General features: G+C 42.9%; 1 protein-coding gene across 1 annotated transcript in view; it reads left to right on the top strand.

The window, feature by feature from the left end:
* Positions 1 to 17,648, top strand: part of VOPP1 (VOPP1 WW domain binding protein) — a 62,831-nt gene that overhangs the window by 24,636 nt on the left and 20,547 nt on the right. Inside the window, exon 2 of the mRNA XM_062625416.1 lies at positions 17,373 to 17,431. Within this exon, the coding sequence (XP_062481400.1) occupies positions 17,373 to 17,431 (59 nt within the window). The remainder of the gene's footprint in view (positions 1 to 17,372; positions 17,432 to 17,648) is intronic.

Genomic DNA, 17,648 nt, shown 5'->3' with positions numbered 1-17,648 from the left:
CATGTACTTCTCTCCTTGCTACTTTCAACTGACCTTTGTAGTTGTGAGCCTTTGAAGAATGTTCATCCTGTTGTTTCCAGTCTCCTGATGCCTGTTCTGTTTCAAATGAGATGTATCCAAGCTGTCAGGAATGCCTTTTCTGCAGTAGCTAGACCTTTCAGTCTTTGGTAGAGCTGTTCTGAAATAGGACAAGAATTTCCAAATGTTTATCCTTAGACTCTCAGTGCTTTGTGGATTTGTTATTTTTAGTAATCATTTAGTTGTCAGTCTCATGTTGGAGATCTTCCTCTTCCCCACCAAGGCCAGCTGCTAGAATCAAGGGGTTATGATGACTTTCACAAATGAACAGGGAGCTTTGTAGCCTGATGGTTGCAGACAAAAGTGCTTGACATTTCCTTCTCTTTGAACAGAGTTATAAAATGTCAACACAAAAACATACTGTGTAAAGAATTCCAACAGCATCCCATGGCAAAGCCCTACTGATTTTGGTTCTGAAGTGAAGGTTGTTTTTTTTTTCTCAATGATGTTTCCTTTCCTTTCTTTTTATTTAAATTAACGTTGTACTGTTCCAAGAGCGGTCCATGTGGATGTGCTGGAAGAAGTCATTGAATTATCTCACAGATGTAGTCATTCTGGATGCAGGGTTTTGGTTTTATGAACATGGGGGTAAAACAGCTTCATAGTGTGGGGTTTTCTTCCCCCCACTCCTCCTCCCACTGTACTGAAAATGTAGTTAGCCCTTTAGTTGCATTACCTGGTACTATAGTTGAAAGCCCTGAAGTCTCACTGAAAGCTTCTGGCTGAACTAGGCTTGAAGTGTAAAGAACATCCTCTAGTTGTAAAAGTAACCAGTAGAAGTTTCCAAAATGTCATACAAGTACCACTGATAGCATGAGTCCAGACGCATGCTGATGCTACCTGGTTGTGCAGGTATGGGGTCCGTTCATACTGGTGTAATACCAGTTAAGTTTTCTTTCTGAAACCTCTGTGTTAAGTGGATTGTGGGAGCTCAGCAATGACTAGGGTCTGGTTTCATCCCTTCCATGCATCACTTTCAAGTTGCAAGTGTGTGGAACAGCACTGCTGTGAAGCCAGGTGTGTGATTCTCCTGTTTGTAGAAATGTTTCCTCTGTTTTCCTTGCTTGTTTTGCTTTACCTGGTTCTGCAGTTGTTCTGTGTCAGAGGGAGTTGCTTACATTATTGGTAGCTCTAATACTAAATGTAAAGACTGAATAAGATAACTTCTATTGTCTAGTTTCTTTCTTTGGCGAGAAAATGAAATGTTTTAACAAGGTGGTACCTTCTAAGAGAAGTGTGTACCAGATGGACCCTGTCTGAGAATGTTGAGTAGCAGCCACGTTTGCTTCAAACCATGAAGGCCCTGTCTTTTCGACCTCGGGACTATAGTCTATAGGTCTTTACCTGGCTGCATAGGTACCTGTATGCTTTCATATGTTTATTGTTCTGTGATGTGGCCTAACATGTACAGGCATCTTCTGTCACAGGAGCAGACATGCATGCAGGGAGCAAGCTGAAGAAAGCCAGAACAATTACTCTAACGTGAATAGTGAGTTCAGCTGTATCACTGCTGTCTTTGTAGACACCAGAGGGATATGGCTTTACTCTGTTAAATAGCAGGAGGAAGGGAGCAGGAAGGACCAGACAACTTCTATGGGCAGGATGAGGCCAGGGAGACCTCAAAAGCCCAAGGAACAGCTGGAGACCAATCTGTTTCCAGCAGGCTCTCCACAACTCTCATCACTGCTTTGGTTCTTGGCAGAAGATTTCCCCACATCACCTGGCTGCTCTTTTCCACCCCAGGACTGAGGGTAGGAGCACAGTGCTGTTGAGTTGCCTGCCCTTAAGTGCTCAGCAGCAATGTGTTTTGCTGCATGTACACTTTTGGTCTCTTTTGGTTTAAACTCACCCTATTCTTTACCTGCAAGAAGACACAGGGGCCATGTGTGAAACTGTTTCAACCCAACCCATCTTCCCCACCTCAGTCACGTTCACCTGGTGGTTTATTTGATGTGATAGAGAGATGTGAACTAGAGTCTGATCTCTGGAGTGCTGGATTGAGCCTTTGCTTTCGCGGGGAAGGATAGTGCTGCTTGTCTTGGCCAATGGTGGGGAAGTCTTGCCAAAGGCTGGGTTGTTGGAGCCTTGTTTTTTGTTTTCCCTTCCCTGGAGTAGATTAAAACTCTATCTAAGCATAATAGAGGAGTCTTGGTAGCGTTGCAAGCTTTGACTTTTTAAAAGTTTCTTTTTTTTGTCCTCTTTAAAACCGTTACTTATTGTGTTTTACGTTTTATGCTGCCAGTGGGCCCTTAACAAGAGGGGAATGCATTTTTTTCCGCTAAATACTACCTACTGAATGCTCTGCCTTTATGACCTCGATCTGCCTGATTAACATGCATAAAAGCACAAATGAAGCCCAACAGAAATAGAAGCTCTGTGTAATCAAGAGTTTCCCAATTTCCCTGTCGCTTCCAAGCTTTTGATTTTTACTCCTATACCTTAGTCTTAATCTTTTGTACTTCACTGCTACTCATGGATGTTGTGTGTGTATGTGTATATATATATATATATATATGTATGTATATGAGCATTGTCTCTACTAATTCTGCTCAGGCTACTTTGTAAGCACATAAGCATGAGAAGGTACTTAGCAAAGGAGTACAGAGCTGCAAGAGATGTAACTAATAAGCATTTTTACTGCATGTGACTTCACTGCTTCAAAAGTGGTTTTAGTATTTAGATGTGGTTTTAGTTTCTAGATTCTCCTTGCCAAGCCTAAGAGGCATGTTTTACTTCCCTTCTGTTCTCTACAAATACCAAGTACTTTATTACTTTGTTCTGTACTAAAGGAGGGAAATCCACTCATCCAGACTATAGACAAGTTGGTTAAGAACTTTATTCAGTGAGATAAGCAAGTGAAACCTCTCTGTGTAGTACATTTAACATCAGAAACACTTGATACTTAAAATAGAAAGAAAAAAAATCAGCTTTTCATCTGTAAAAAATGTTTTGCACTGCATGAATTTTTTAGGCACATGTTTTTCCTGCTATATGCAATAGTAAGTCTGTGAACCTCATCTAGTCAGTTGTTGACTGATAGTTTTACATGAGAAAGGAAAAGCAGGAGAAAATGTCTGGTGTGGATGTCCAGTGATGTAGATCACGTTGTCCTCTTGCCCTTTCTCTGCTTGCTGTAGTCCTACTTGCCTTTGGCATTCTCACGAGCTAAAATATCTGCCTCCCGCTCAGCTAGCCTTGTGCCAGGACTGAAACTAGAGCATATTGTTCCATCATTAAATGGGCAACGTTGAATACTTGGGAAATTAACAACAGCTGCAAGTTCTTCAGCTATTTTTATTTGTACTGTGGCTATAATTTTTCTAGTGTGTTTGTGCTGAAGTCAGAAGAGGAAAGGAAAATAGATCCCCCAAGAGGCTGGCTTTTTGGTTTTAATTAAAAAAAGGCCCTGCTGAACAAAAGCATCCATAAAACAAATAGTACCGAGGGCAGCCTAGGAGTTTATTCAGTGTTATGTGGGCCCCTTAGTCTGCTGCTGATATGACTTTCTGGGGATTTTAGTGGCACCTCGGCACATGGTGAGGTAACTGGCACTTTCCATGGTCAGCCCTCTCCTTTAAAAGCCCTACTGCTTGTAACATCTGTCTGAGCTTTACATAAAGATCGATGGCAGCAAAGCAATTTTCTCTTGTATTTATGTTTTATGCTCCTAGCCAGAGACATCAGCACAAGTCCATAGCCAGGCACTCTGTTCAGCAGTCTTTGGATGAGGCCCTAAAATCAAGCTAAGAAGGCTTAAGAGCATGATTGTAGAAGTGTTTCTTAAGTATCATTTAATAGTCCAGTGGCTCCTGTTTCTTCCCAGAAGTCGCATGGTCATGAGCCAGGAATGACAAAGCAGAGCCCACGCTTTAAAACAAAAGGTCAGCGTGGATCCATGAGGTGGCATCTTGCCCTCGTACCAAAGGGGTTCAGGCTTCTCCTTCCCCCACAGCGCCAGGCAGCTCTGTGGGTGCAGAAGGGAGGTTAGGAGGTGGTACTGGGGGAGAATGGATATCACAGCATTTGTTGTTGGTGCTTTTTGAGCACCTGGAATTAATATCCCTCACAAGGAGTTAGGATGTTGCCTTGAAGTTGGAACTGTAGTGAGAAACAGCAGCTGTAAGCATCACTGAAGGGAAAAAGTGAGGTCTTTGCTTGATCTGCGGCCTTTTCAATAGTCTGTCTAAACACATGGTAAATGCAGGGGTGAGTGAGAGGAAGCTCAATCTGAAACATTACCCTTTCTGAAAGTACAAAGAAGATGCTCCTTAGAAGCCTTGCCATTGTGCAACTGTAGGAGCCAGACATAAGTGCATTGTTTGTTTATTTGAAAGCAATTTAGCAAGAATGTCTTTTTCCTCTAACTGAAGAGAGATGTGCTCCAATTCTTTTGTCTTTTTATGTGACCCAGCTCATGGCAAGACATTTATTCCTTAGGCTGCATGCAACTTCAGAAAAATGTGGGAATGCATAGCCGTTCCTTTAAGAACTCGGAAAATGTGTTGGTATGTTTCTAAATTTGAATGGAAACAAATAAGAGAGGTGGTTTGCTGTTCTTACTGGCTATCTTAAAACTTTACGGGCAAAGCCAAACCTCTTCCCCCTAGCACTTGTGCACATGCTTAAACTTTACTACCATGAATAGGAACGGTGGTAACACAGGCTGCTCTTCGTATATGGAGTCTCCTTCACATGTTTGAAGGACTGAGGCTTTATTTGGTATCTGATGTCTGATTTGGGGGTCTGTAAACTGGGGTAAAGAATTCTGCTGCTTTAGGGAAACATGGCTTTATTGACATGAGCTGGCACTGCTACATTTAAACTTTCATCATTTCATTGAGAATGAACAATGTCACGGCAAGCAGCCTTCCGGTGGTGAGGTGCCAGGCTTTGCCTTTCCCAAATTAAAGGCTAAGCACACTATAAAGGGAAGGGCTGGGGTTTTTTTGCCTTGTGCTGTAGGAAGATGATAACAAGGTTTCTGCCCTGGGCTGGAGTGAGGAGCTGTAGCTAATTCATGGTGTCATGCTTCCATGTCAGAAAGAGCTCCTGGTTTGAAACTCAGTTGGAGGTGAAAAAATGGGAACTGCTGCCTTGCATGGAGGAGAGCCCCACCAGTCATCTGCCAGTGGAGTTGTCCCCTCACCCTTTACAAGATGCTGTCATTCCTATGTGGTTGCCTGTCATTCATAGTCTGCCTCTCTGATGTCCTCAGCTGCCACCCTGCTGGTTTCTGACCTCTCAAGCCTGTTTGGAAAAGGGTTGGGAAGAAGCTTTGACTGGCTCAGTCAGTGCCATTTGTTCCAGTTAGTCTCTTCTGCTGCCTGATGGTTTTGTTTCCGAGGAGCAGAAGGGAGGAGAGGATACCATCTGACTGAGATCTGATGTCCTTCTGGATAATCCACATCCTGAAAACTACACCCATGGGGTCATAGGAGATAACTCTGTATGATTCTGGTTTGGTTCTCTGCTTCTTACCTGCTAACTCTAACTGGTGTACACCCTGGTGAAAGAATTAGCACCAGATTTTATGCCTTTTCTCACCTTGCTGGTTGTCTGGACACATCATTCTCTTGGTCACTTGTCTGCCCTGTTGCTCCTCCTGCATTTCTTTCTCCCGTCCATGAGTTTCCATTTGTGGTTGCAGTGTAAAGGTTCCTTTGCCTGCACAGAACTGCCCTGGAAAACTGTAGGAATGGTGCTGGTTTAGTGCCTTTGTTCCGTGGTGCTCTTTACCCTCTGGGATAAACCCTGTAGCGCTTGGAAGAGCAGCTGGCAGGTCTGTGAAGAGAGGGGCAGCAAGCCAAGCCACGTCCTGTGGAAGCAGGAGCAATGCCCTGGATACTTCTGGAGTTGCCCACTGCTTGCATAGGGATCGAACTTTCTCCAGAAGTTCAATTTATGCAACGCTGTTGACACTGACCAGATATGCAAGTGTGTCTGTGCTCATTTCTAAGCTATCAGTGCTACTTCCATCTGTTATTGTGGGCAGACGCTATCAAAATCCTCAGCACTTTCAGTCTAGTTGAATAATTTTCTAGCTGCTAGGTTTATAAATTAAACATTCATGGCCATATATCACACTATTATCCATCCGTAGCAATACCTCCAGGCAGGGATCTTGAGGTTTTTTGGAGTGTAGACCACATCTTAGTGGAGAGCAAATGTTTCGTTTATGCCTCACCTCACTCTTGCAGTTCTCAGCTGCAGAATGTCCCTGAGGTAACCCCAGGTATTCTTTGTGAGGCGGTAACCTTGGTAAAGAGATTTTTGATGTCTGTGTCAAAGGAACGAGTGGAATTCACTACAGCATCCCAACTTTTCTTCGTGTCTCATCAAGTAACTTCCTCACATACAAGTAGGATCTATCATCTGCAAGCAGGAATAAAGAAAATGAAGATGAACCGCTGGCCACAAGAGAGGTAACTAGAGGTCCAATAGTGATAACTAGAAAATTTGCATTGTAACTGTTACTAGAGGAAGCTTAAAGCTTGATGAGATCCAAGAAAATCCACATAAATGGATGGATGTTTGAGTGAGAAGCGTGCCGTGATTGAACAAGAGAGGAGACATGCAAAAAGCCGTCCAGCATGTCCTTCATCAAGCTAAGAAGCAGGTGGTTTGAGGAGTGAAAAACAGTTTGAGCCAAGACATGGCTCCTATACCAAGAGATAATTCAAGTACTTATGGTTATGTGTATCCAGTATCTCTATCTGAAGGGGCACCTTTGGAACCTGCAGTAGATTCTTCCCCACCCCTTGTAGGGAGCTACTTTGAATGTGGAAAAACTCACGTGATCACTCAAACCAAGAAAATGATCCCTTTAGAAACATGCCAAATGTTAGTATGCTTTTGACTTAAATGGAGAGATTTGTCAACACTCTTAGTGGGTTATGTTGAAGTTTGACAAACTGGGACACTGGAGATTTATTGTGTAAGTACATTCCGGCTCCTAAGAGAAGAAAAGCAAATGTTACGGTCTTGGGTAGGAAGTTACTTCATTTGGAAAAATGCTTTGCCAGTAGTAGGCAGTGTTACTTGCCAGAAAGAACTGGGTATTTATTTTCTATTACAGTCTTTTCATGGGAAATACTCCAAGGACAAATGTGCAGTATTTCTTCCTGCTCAAATAAGTAGTTGTGAGGTACAGCTGTTGGATTCATCTCGATGGAATTTAATAATCATATGCTGTCACTGTTGGACTGTCTGAGTAGGAGCCAGTTTAGGCTCTTAGTTTAATTTAAAAGGCATTGATGTTTCAGTCTACCTGGTCAGTGTCTGCCCAAAAGCCACAGTAGAGCACCCCCCTGAGAGTTTGAATTGACTTGTTAAATAAATACAAATTACACCCTGTCAAACTCTTCTGCTGTTTCTTTCTTTGAGGAGAAATTTGGCCTGAGAAAGAAGTGTGTTTGCTGCCAATCAGTAGGAAGTTTAATAGACTGCAAGAATAGAAAAACCTGATTATTAGCCTGGATGAACCCAAACATATAAACTCCTCCCGGTGTTCCAGGAACTGAGTTCCAAAGCAAATGGTTTTCTGGATGACAGTATGGAGATGATCATATTGTAGCATTGTGGCATCTGCAGTATTGCAGCCCTCTTCAATGAGCTGGTCTTGCAGACAAGACCACATTTACCTCTGCTGTGTTCCTGTGTGAGTTTCAGTGTTTATTTCAAGGTGGTTAGTCTAGTTGATTTTGTCTAGCTACATTGAAGTTTCCTTTAGAACTGCTTTTCCAGCCCCAGTTTGGTCATTAAACCAGACTGGATTTGTGCCATAAATTATACATCTGTGCTTTTCCCTTGAGAGACTGAGATGCCTTGTGAGGATGTGAATGACACAGTAATGATGGCTGTTAATGGAGATACCTGTAGGTAAGCATCTGACAATTCACTGTTAAGCAGGTGGGAGCTGGCCAAGAGCAAATCTTCCCCCTGGCAGTGTTGAAGTGGATGCTTCTGCTCAAATACCTGGAACCTGAGTTGCTGGATTTTTTTAGAAACTGGTTTTCAAATATGAGAATGTTTCCAAGGTAACCTCTTTAATCTCTATTGTAGTCAGATGCTCATTTATTTAATACACACATAATGGGTTTAATCTGATTTAAAATGAGCAGATGCTCCTAAGAACAATCTGACACTAAACATGAGGGGTTTCCAGAATACCCTCTTGAAGGTGAGAACTTGCCTTGGCCTTGCATACCTTCCAGGGGAGGTATGCACTGAGATGATATTTCATTGTTATCGATTTCTTTTGTTCCCTGCACTAGGTGTGTGATTAGTCATAAACTCAGCATCTTGTTTCTTGAGACTGAGGAGTCGCTGCCTTCAGTGTTACACATGTTTACAGGACTTCAGAGTACAAAGGGGTTTGATCCAGTAGTTGCAGAGTTGGAATAAATCTCTCTGAAAACTGAAAAAGTCTCAGTTGAGTAAAAAAAAGAAGTTGTTTTCCAGTGACTGCTCATAAGAAGGATCTGTGGAAGGTGTGCATCACTGGATTAAATGTCAAGAATGAAAAATAAGGATAGTAGAGAGAGGAGCAAGAGTTGCTGTGATTATGCAGCTGTGCTCTGGCCTGTTCGCATGCTCTCTGCGGAACAAATGAGCGTGTGGGGGATGCATAACATCAACAGAACAAAGCCTAGGAACTCCCAAAGCAACTGCCCTGAGTCCTGGAGACCATTAGAGAAATCTATTTTCCTGCAGCCTTTGATGGGCTGTCATAGCTTAACTAACCAGCATCTGTATGTAGCAGTGTTTTTCTACCTCAATCTTGTCTGTGCTGCAAATGACTGAGAAAATTGAGTTCTGAATCCGTCTTCCTTTGCTCAGTCTTTCTTTGCTTTGTTTTTTCTCTTATGGGAGATGAAAGGCAGCCCCTGAGGATTTAAGTACTAGGTAATTTAAAGGTTGTTTTCATTCTTGGGATGGTAAAAAGAAGAATGAAATGTACATAGGAAACAGGCAAATTTGCCAGTTCAGCATGAACTGAAGGGAATGAATGCTGGCATGGTTTTAGAAAAACTGGGGGAAACCCAAATCTGTAATTTGCTCTTACTAGTACTCTAGATAGAGTAAGTTCCTGTGAGGAGTAGGTTCCTATTAGGGTTCGGGCTGGAGATGAATCAAGCTTCCAGTCCTTAGTCAAAGGAAAGTGAGTTTGGTATGCATGTCTTGATGCTGACACTGAAAGTGCTACCTATGTTCGTGAGAGGCTTAAAAGTAAAATCATTGTATTGCTGTCATAGTGTTTGTTTTATATATATGTTATATATTTATACACTATAGATCATAGTATTTGTTTTCTTTCATTTTTAATGAGACTGAGGGTGGAAATAGTGAATATCCTCACTCTTGGCATGATTTTCCTTTCAATTCCTGACAAATGATCCCTTTTCCCCATGCACCCTATTTTATGGCTTGTTTTATAAGGTGCCTTATGACTTGTTCTGTAGTTAAAGAATGCAAATAATAACCTTGGTTTTATTTCTCATGCACATATGAAAGGAAACAGAGTAAGTGCAGAAGAAGCTAAATTAAATTTTGGAGCTGTGGAACCTGCCCAGTATCATTTGGAACAGATCAACTGCTTCTAGCAGAGTTGGGAAAACGTTACATCTGTTTCCTTCCATTTGGAACCAAAACCAGCTACCACTACCCCCTTGAAGCTGCAGACTCCAGTGGAATGTTGAATGGTTTTTGCTTTTCTTAGGTGAAAATGCTTTCAATATGTGTCATGCCTCATGCTTTCTTTCAAGTCTGCCATTAGAACTTCCAGTGTAGGGTCAGTTCCACCAGGAAGGTGTAAAAAAAAAAAAACACCCAGCTTTTAGGTTTGTGCAAATGTTGCTGAGTTTATGGGTGTAGAAATAAGAAGGTAAAGCATGTCCTGACCTTCTCTGGTACTGAGGATCTCTCATCACTTTCATAAGCATCTGGCTTGACATTCTGATGGAGACCCAAGCTGGATATTTCACATAGCAACTTCAGTAATTATCATACCTATGGTTTCCCAAACAGTTTGAAGATGATTTGGTGCAGTTGTTCCATCCAAGACAGTCAATGGGGGTTTGGGCAATTTGAATATGAGTCAGTGGTGACCAGCAATAGAATACGAGGAAATGGAATGCAGCTGCATCAGGGTAAATTCACATTGGACATTAGGAAAACCTTTGTCACTAAAGGGGTGGTCGGTCACTGGAGCAGACTGCCTAGGGAAGTGGTCACAGCACCAAGCCTATCAGAGTTCAAGGAGAGTCTGAATGACGCTCTTAATCATCTGGTTTAGCTCTAGGTAACCCTGCAAGGAGTGGATGAGTTGGCCTCACTGATCCTTCTGAGTCCGTTCCAGATGGAGATGTTCTGTGAGTCGATAAGTTATTAATGTCTCAATTAGCGCTCACATATGCCATGAGCTGTTTAGCAGGTGCGGTGCCTACCGCACACCTTGCCGAGTGCGGTGCGGGTGATGGATTACACCCGTGCGGCGAGGCGGAGCGCAGTGGGAGGCTGCTGTCCGCGGTGCTGAACGGGAGCCCAGCCGCTCGCCGATCACCCGGTATCTGACTGTGAGCTACGGAACATGAGGGTCTCCTGCATTTCCTTACCCCCATCCCCTTTGGAGACTGATGAAAGGGTTATATTCAGTTGAAACTATTGCTCTAGGACTGAAGTGCATTTGCGATTTCCTGCATAATGGCAAAAAAGAATTAAAATAATAAGTCAGGCTCCTGAAATGAAACTGCATGCAAGGGATAGTTTGTACTTCTTTTGTGGGAAAGGTTAATAGATCTAAATGTAAAGTAACGCTTTTTGATGGGAGGCTATCTAATGTACAGTCCACATTAATTCAAAATAAAACTATGATGACTAATGCATGTGCTCTGAGCAGCAGAAAAACTAATAAGAAATTGCTGTTTGTGTTGAAATTTTTACTGTTGCAAAATGCACGCTGATTAATTCAAAGTGGAAAAGGTGCTTCTTCTAAGAATCCTGTATGGGAAATATTCCATTCTTTCTTGGAGAACAGCCCAAAATGACCGGCCAGAAACACCTCCTTCTGAAATACATTAAAATCGTTCTTTATACTGCAAGTTACATGACTTTGTGATCTTGGTCTTGATGAAATGGCTGTATATCTGGAATAGATTTTTGTCCTGTTGTCCTGGGTTCAGCAGTAGCAGTCATGTTTCTCCTTCTTGGTAGCTGGTGCAGTGCAGTGTTTTGACTTTCAGCTCAGGAACAGAGCTGATAACAAGGATGTTTTGGTTTGGCCAAGGACTTTGTGAGCCTCATGCTCTGCCAGGGAGGAAGGGAAGCCAGGAGGAAGCAGAGACAGGACACCTGACCCAAACTGACCAAAGAGGTATTCCATACCACAGCACGTCATGCCCAGGATGCAACTGGGAGTTAGCCGGAAGGGCTGGGAGACTGCAGGGTTGGAGGAGGTATCGGTCAGAGCTTGGTCGGGCTGGGGGGGCGAGTTATCGGTCGGCTGGTGGTGAGATGATGTATTCTCTTCCCTTGTTATTTTCCCTTATTGTTTTAGCTGATAGTAGCGGTGGTGATTTGTTGCTGGACTGTTTTTGTCTCAACCCGTAGGAGTTGCACTCTCTCGATCCTCCTCCCCGTTCCTCCGGGAGCGGGGAAGGGGAGAGCCCTGGTGCAGGGAGGCGGGGGGGGGAGACGGGCACGGACCTCGATTGTTGTCAGCTCGGCACCACTCACTGGGAGTGAGTGAACAAGCTACCTGACTGGGTTTAAACCACAACACCTGTTTATGGTTACATGGGAGGGAAGGCTTGGTAAAGGATCAGCATCCTTTTATACAAGACTTTCCTGCTGTTTCCTTATTACCTTAGTTAGTAAAAATACCTTAGCATAATCCTGGCTTTTAGTAAGACTTGCTTCTGTCTTTTGTGACAAGAGCATGTCTTGAAATCACTGGTAATGTGGCTTGCAAACTCAGTTTCCTAAAATAGTGTGGAGATGGGCTGCTTTTACCCTCAGTTGTTAGCATCACCAGGGAAGGAGGAGGGATGAATTTAGATAGAATCAGACAAGGTTAAAACGAAATGTATTTTCTTCAGTGAAACGTTTTCACCCTTAGGCTACACTTCTCAGTTTCAGCATGTGTTGTCTCTAGTGGATGATATTTTGCCCTTTTCTGGGCTGTGGAAGAGCAGTATACTCATATTCTTGTCTCTGTAAATCCAATCTTTCAAACTTTCAGCATGCAGAAGTCCTTCTGGTTTCAGTGCACCACATCTAATGAGCAGCTTGTAGCTCATAATGCTTTCAGCTCTTGTCTAGGCACTGAAATGGATAGTGTTCTGAAAACTGATACAATTTTAAAGGTCAGATCCCTTAAAGCATTGTGATTCCTAGCCATTAATGTGCCTTCTGGAGCTGATTATTTAGCCTGGAGTTGCACTGTAGACTGTCCCATCCTTTTTTTCTGGGCTTCATCAAATACTTGCCAGGTGCAGTGACCAGTAAAACTGGGAAAGAAAGATGTATGCGGGTGAGTTTTGCAACTGTCATTCTGTAACAGAGGCAGCAGGTATAGCCAGTTGTTTCTCAGATGCTGTGGAGCCATCTGGTCAGAAAGGTGTTGTCCTTCCCATTTCCTCAATTACTAGTTTGATCTAGCTGTGTGGAAGACAGAGTATTGGGTGTAGGTTGGAACAGGATTGTGTGGTCCTCAGAAATAATGTTCCATGTCAGATACTTTTAACTCGTCTTTCCTATTCCATGTCTTGGATACTTTTAACTCTTTTTCTTCCTGTTCATCTACGAATTAATCCTAGCAGAGCCTCAGAGGCTGTCACCACAAGAATGACATTTTGATCCACTTGCACTCTACTGATGTATAGCATATAACCAGTTGACTGGGAGGCAACAGCACTAAGTGGGTCACCCCAGCATACTAGGAGCCATTTCTGCCACATCAGTGTGGCAAGTCACTCTGTCAATTATGGTTTGTTGTTTTTTTTTTATTCCTAATGAATCTACCTATTTGAATCCTTATAACGGTAATATGTCATGGAAATTGTGTGTGTCATCTAGGTTTTTTTGTGTAGCTTAAAAGGAGCCTCACCCTCAGTTGCTGATAACTGATAGGGTTTCATTGACTTTGTGATTGATAGCAGACCTGTGCCTCTTAACAGAATATGGCTTTGAGCAAATGTCACAAGCTCACTCTGAGTGTCCCTTCAGCATACAGATAGCAATCGCCCTCCCTCTGCCCTCCACAAACACATTTGTCCACTGTTGGCTGCTTTCTCATTGGTACTCGTAACAAAAAATGAGCTATAGTCCTACTGGAAAGTATTTACTGCCTGCAGATGGGGTACTAATTGTTTTTACTTTTCCATTATTAATTTCCAACCTCCAGTAAAAGCACTGGGTGTGAATCCACTGCTCTCTTGATTACAAAGAGTACTTAATTGATCAGCTCTGTTTTCTTTTTATTGTCCTGTGGACTGGAAGATAATGATGTGCAATGGGGAGGATATTCCTGCTTAGAGATAGTATTTCTGCAACCCCTGCAAAGCATAGCTAATGATGTGTAGAGTACCATCTGACACTTGGTGAGCAGGCTGCCTGCTCTGTCTTCCCCCACGCCATGTGCATACCTATGTATTTACATTCTGTATATAACGGCATGATCAAAACCAGTCTTTGGTAAATGTTTTAGTAACTTCTCCTCCTCATTGTTCTTACTAGCAGTGGTAACATTTGCAATTTCAAACTGTGGCAGGAAGCACATTTCATTTCTTAAAGGAAATCTGAATGAATTTAGAGGCCACAGAAAAGGACAGCTTGCAGTTTGTGTTGCTGCAGTCTGTCAAAGAAAATGGTCTCCGAGACAGATGCTGATGTATTTAAAAACAAACAAACAAGAAAACCAAGTCTTGTGTGCTTTTTCTCTTTCCAAATATGGAATCTTAAGGAATGTATTCAAGCATCTGTCTAATTCACATACCATTAATTCCCTAAAGATTACATATGAACACCAAATCAGACCTGCGTCATTTATTTGGAAAATTAATGTACTCTTATATTTTATATCTGTGTCCAATTGTTAAAGGACATAGAAGGAGGAATCTTATAAGCAAAATGTGCAGAGTCCTTCTAGAAAACTGAAAAGCATCAGCAGGACCATATCTAAGCCAGTTTAAAACCCATAAACGTACTTTTTTTGCTATTAATGAATGGGTAAGTGGCTTTTTAAAGACAGGAACAAATGCTTGTTAGAAACTCTTAGGTACAGCCTGTCATCATATAGGAGCTAGCAGAATGGACACCAACGCTGGTGTCTGAGGTCCTATTGTATTGCAGTGATAGGAGTAATCTCCCCTTTGTGTCTGTTTTGAGGACTCCAGGGAGTTGCTGCCAGATAGGGTTTCTTGGGGGTTTAATAGTCTCAAACAAGGACATCATCCTCCAAAGGCCCCGTGAGGATGAGAGCCGATGCTGGTGGCTTACAACCCCTCCCACACTTGTATGGCTCTTCATCAGCTTAACTAAGAGGCCAGTAGCACTCAGAAGAATAATGTGGATCTTGGTAGAAGACAGATGATCACAGTCTGCTTCAGAGGATGTGTGTGGGATGGGAAAAACTAATCCATGCCCTGGCTACCCTGTTCATTTCTCTGGTACATGAGTGCTAAAGACACTCAGATCCTTAGAGGCAATGACATTCTTGCCTTGCTCACAGCAGTGAATTCTTGTGAGCTCTGCTAACCGGCAGTAGAGACAGTGGTTAGTAGCCTCTGCTTTATGTCAGGGTTTACAGGCGTTAAGTTGCCATGGAGACCAGTAGGCGTTTCAACTGAGGAGGGATGGCAATTGTTCGCCCTGTGTGTATAAATCTGTTTGACATGTCATGTGTATCGGATTTGGCTGTGCTGCTCGCACCTGAGGTCCACTGGCTTGTTTGCCTGATTTCATGTAGGGGAGCTGAACAACTGCCATGTAGTACTCATAGCACTGCGATGTTAGAAGGCGGCAGAACTGGGACTGGTACCTGCTGTTCCAGGGTCCGTAGAATAGCAAAGTCTGGGCACTGAAGTACTTTCAGTGCAGTAAATCTAGAAGAAATTGTTTCTTGCACAACTTTCCCAGGCTGGAGCCTTTCTTGTGACAGCAGTAGGCATACTGGTTGTCTGAAGCAGAGAATTAAGAGACAGAAACAGAAATCTTACAACTTGGGAGATGTGGGAAGGAGGAATCTTCCCAACTCATTTTAGAACTTGTAAAGCAGATTAAAATACGGGGAGAAGAGTGAGCAGAATGAGTGCTGAATATAAATGTCTCGTTTACACTTGTAAAGGGTACGCAGCCTCCACGTGCTCAGAAACATTGCTGGGAAAACATCAATTAAAATGCTCCAGACTGACGAAGGCTTTAAAGCTGTTGAAGTAAACAGTGACTCATATTGGTTGAGAAGCAGGAAGGAAAAACACTTAACGGCCTACAGCCTGAGCTGGGCTCTGAAATGAGGCTTCCCAAGGGGTCGACCTGCAGGCACTGGGATTTTAGCCAGTGCCTGCTGATCTGCAGCCTTCAAAGGTGAAGAGCCAAAGTATTTTACACTGACTTGGCAGCAGACATGCTGGGTTTACAATGCATATACATTCGCAGGGTGCTACAGAGAAAAACTTGGCATACTGCTGACTTCAGAGTAAGAGGAAACAGCCAGGGGATGAAAATATTTGGAAGGAAGGGTAATGAAGTTGGATGCTTTGCAGGAGGTGAAAAAAAGAAGGGGAAAAGGGCAAATGTGGAGATAGATTTTTGAATACCACTTGCTCCAGCAGCACTTATGGAACTTCCCTCCATATACTTCCTGGACTGGAGCATCAATTTGAGATTCCTCTCTGTTTATCCCAAGAAAAAAGCTCCAGTCCTTTCAACAGGAGCGTGTGCATCTTGAAGACTGGTGTGAGCCTGTTGTATTAGCGGAAAGGCCTTTTTGCGCTGATCAAAAGTGTCTTCCTTTTCCTCCCCCCACCTCGTGTACTGCTTTTAACAATTTAATCCAGAGCAGTTTGTCTTCATGGGCTGTAATTGATCTGTCTGTGATTTAGCTCATCAGATGCTCATTAAAGAGCTTGCAGCCTTTCTTATTCATGAGGAATGAGAGTCAGGGATCTAAAACCACTTTGTCTTTGTCTTAACTGGATTCATTTAGTATTCTGGGATTCAGGGAGGCTAATAAACTTACACAAGCTATTATTTAAAGGTGAGCTGCCAAGTGAACATGAAGGATGATACAGTCACCGCCAGTGTGCTGAGCACTCTCCCACATGGGGTGTCAGGTGTGAGCAGCAGAGGGAATTGTAGCTAAAACCGCAGCAAGACATTCCTCTGTGGAGGTGTCCCACAATGTCCTGGCTGTGTGTGATGGGATAATGCAGCTTGCGGTGGAGCTCCTGGAGATGTGTCTGCAATGAAGATGGCATTTTATGCTAGTGATGTCAGTGGGATATGCAGAAATATTTTATGCCTTGTATATAGAGTTCAGGCTTGACATCTGGTTTTCTGTTTTAAGCCCCGCTATTGTTCTCAGCTGCCGTCTGTGCTCTGGCAGTGCCTGTAATGATGTGCACTTCCCACGTCGCCTGCACACACACACTGAAAAAACGCCTTGTCTCCATCCTTTAACAAGGATACTCTGGCAGTCTGCGAAAGAGAACAATACCCCTGGGCTGCAGAAAGCAGTTTCCTTTCCCCCGTACTTTAATGAACACTTGAGATATTTCCAAGCTGTAGGAAGAAGAGATGGGATGGATGAGCTCTCCCTTCTCTGGCTCCGCATGCCAGAGACTTCCAGAAGATGAATAATTCCCAGCAATTACTGAATATACTGGGTAGCCCTATGCTTAGTGTCATCAAACTGGTTGTGCCTCAGAAGTCTCTTAAGTAACTATGACCACGAGTGGGCTCTTAAGTTCTCTTAAGAGCTGTCTTTTAAGACAGCAGTTCTGCCAGGGAATACATGCAGCTGGATCCTGGGCCTGCACGGAATGTACTGACTGTGTTTGGGAATGGGGAAGCTATGGGGCCTCACAGACAAAGGGATCTGATCCTTGTTAGGGCATGCTGCCATTAATGTGTCCTGACTTCCCAGTTGCTGTGTGTATCCGGATTGGGAAATCTTTGGGAATATAAACCTTTCCCAATTTCTCAAAGTCACGGAATGTATAAATACTCTGTGCTTGTGTTTATAATTGTACATTGTCCTATGTAAATATTAATACCATATTTTCCTTCCTTTGTAGTGTACGGAGGCCAAAAAGCATTGCTGGTACTTTGAAGGATTATATCCTACATATTATATGTAAGTAGTCATTGCTTCCCTTTTTGTGATTTCTAGTGCTCGAGAGAATTAGATTCTGAAGGCTCTTACAGTGTTGTTCTTTCACTGCTTACACTTTTCCCATAACTTCTTAGATGCTTTTTCTAATTTAAAAATGATGCAATAAACTTCCCTCTGTCCTCATGTTCCATCTCTTTCCCTTTCTCCATATGAACAAAAGTGTACAGACTTGTTCCAC

This window comes from Pezoporus occidentalis, unplaced genomic scaffold, assembly GCF_034315485.1.
Source record: "Pezoporus occidentalis ecotype Australia unplaced genomic scaffold, CSIRO_AGI_Poc_V1 ctg28, whole genome shotgun sequence".
Classification (NCBI taxonomy): Eukaryota; Metazoa; Chordata; class Aves; order Psittaciformes; family Psittacidae; genus Pezoporus; species Pezoporus occidentalis.
The sequence above is the reverse complement of the archived record's forward strand: the minus strand, read 5'-3'. Positions and strand labels throughout refer to the sequence as shown.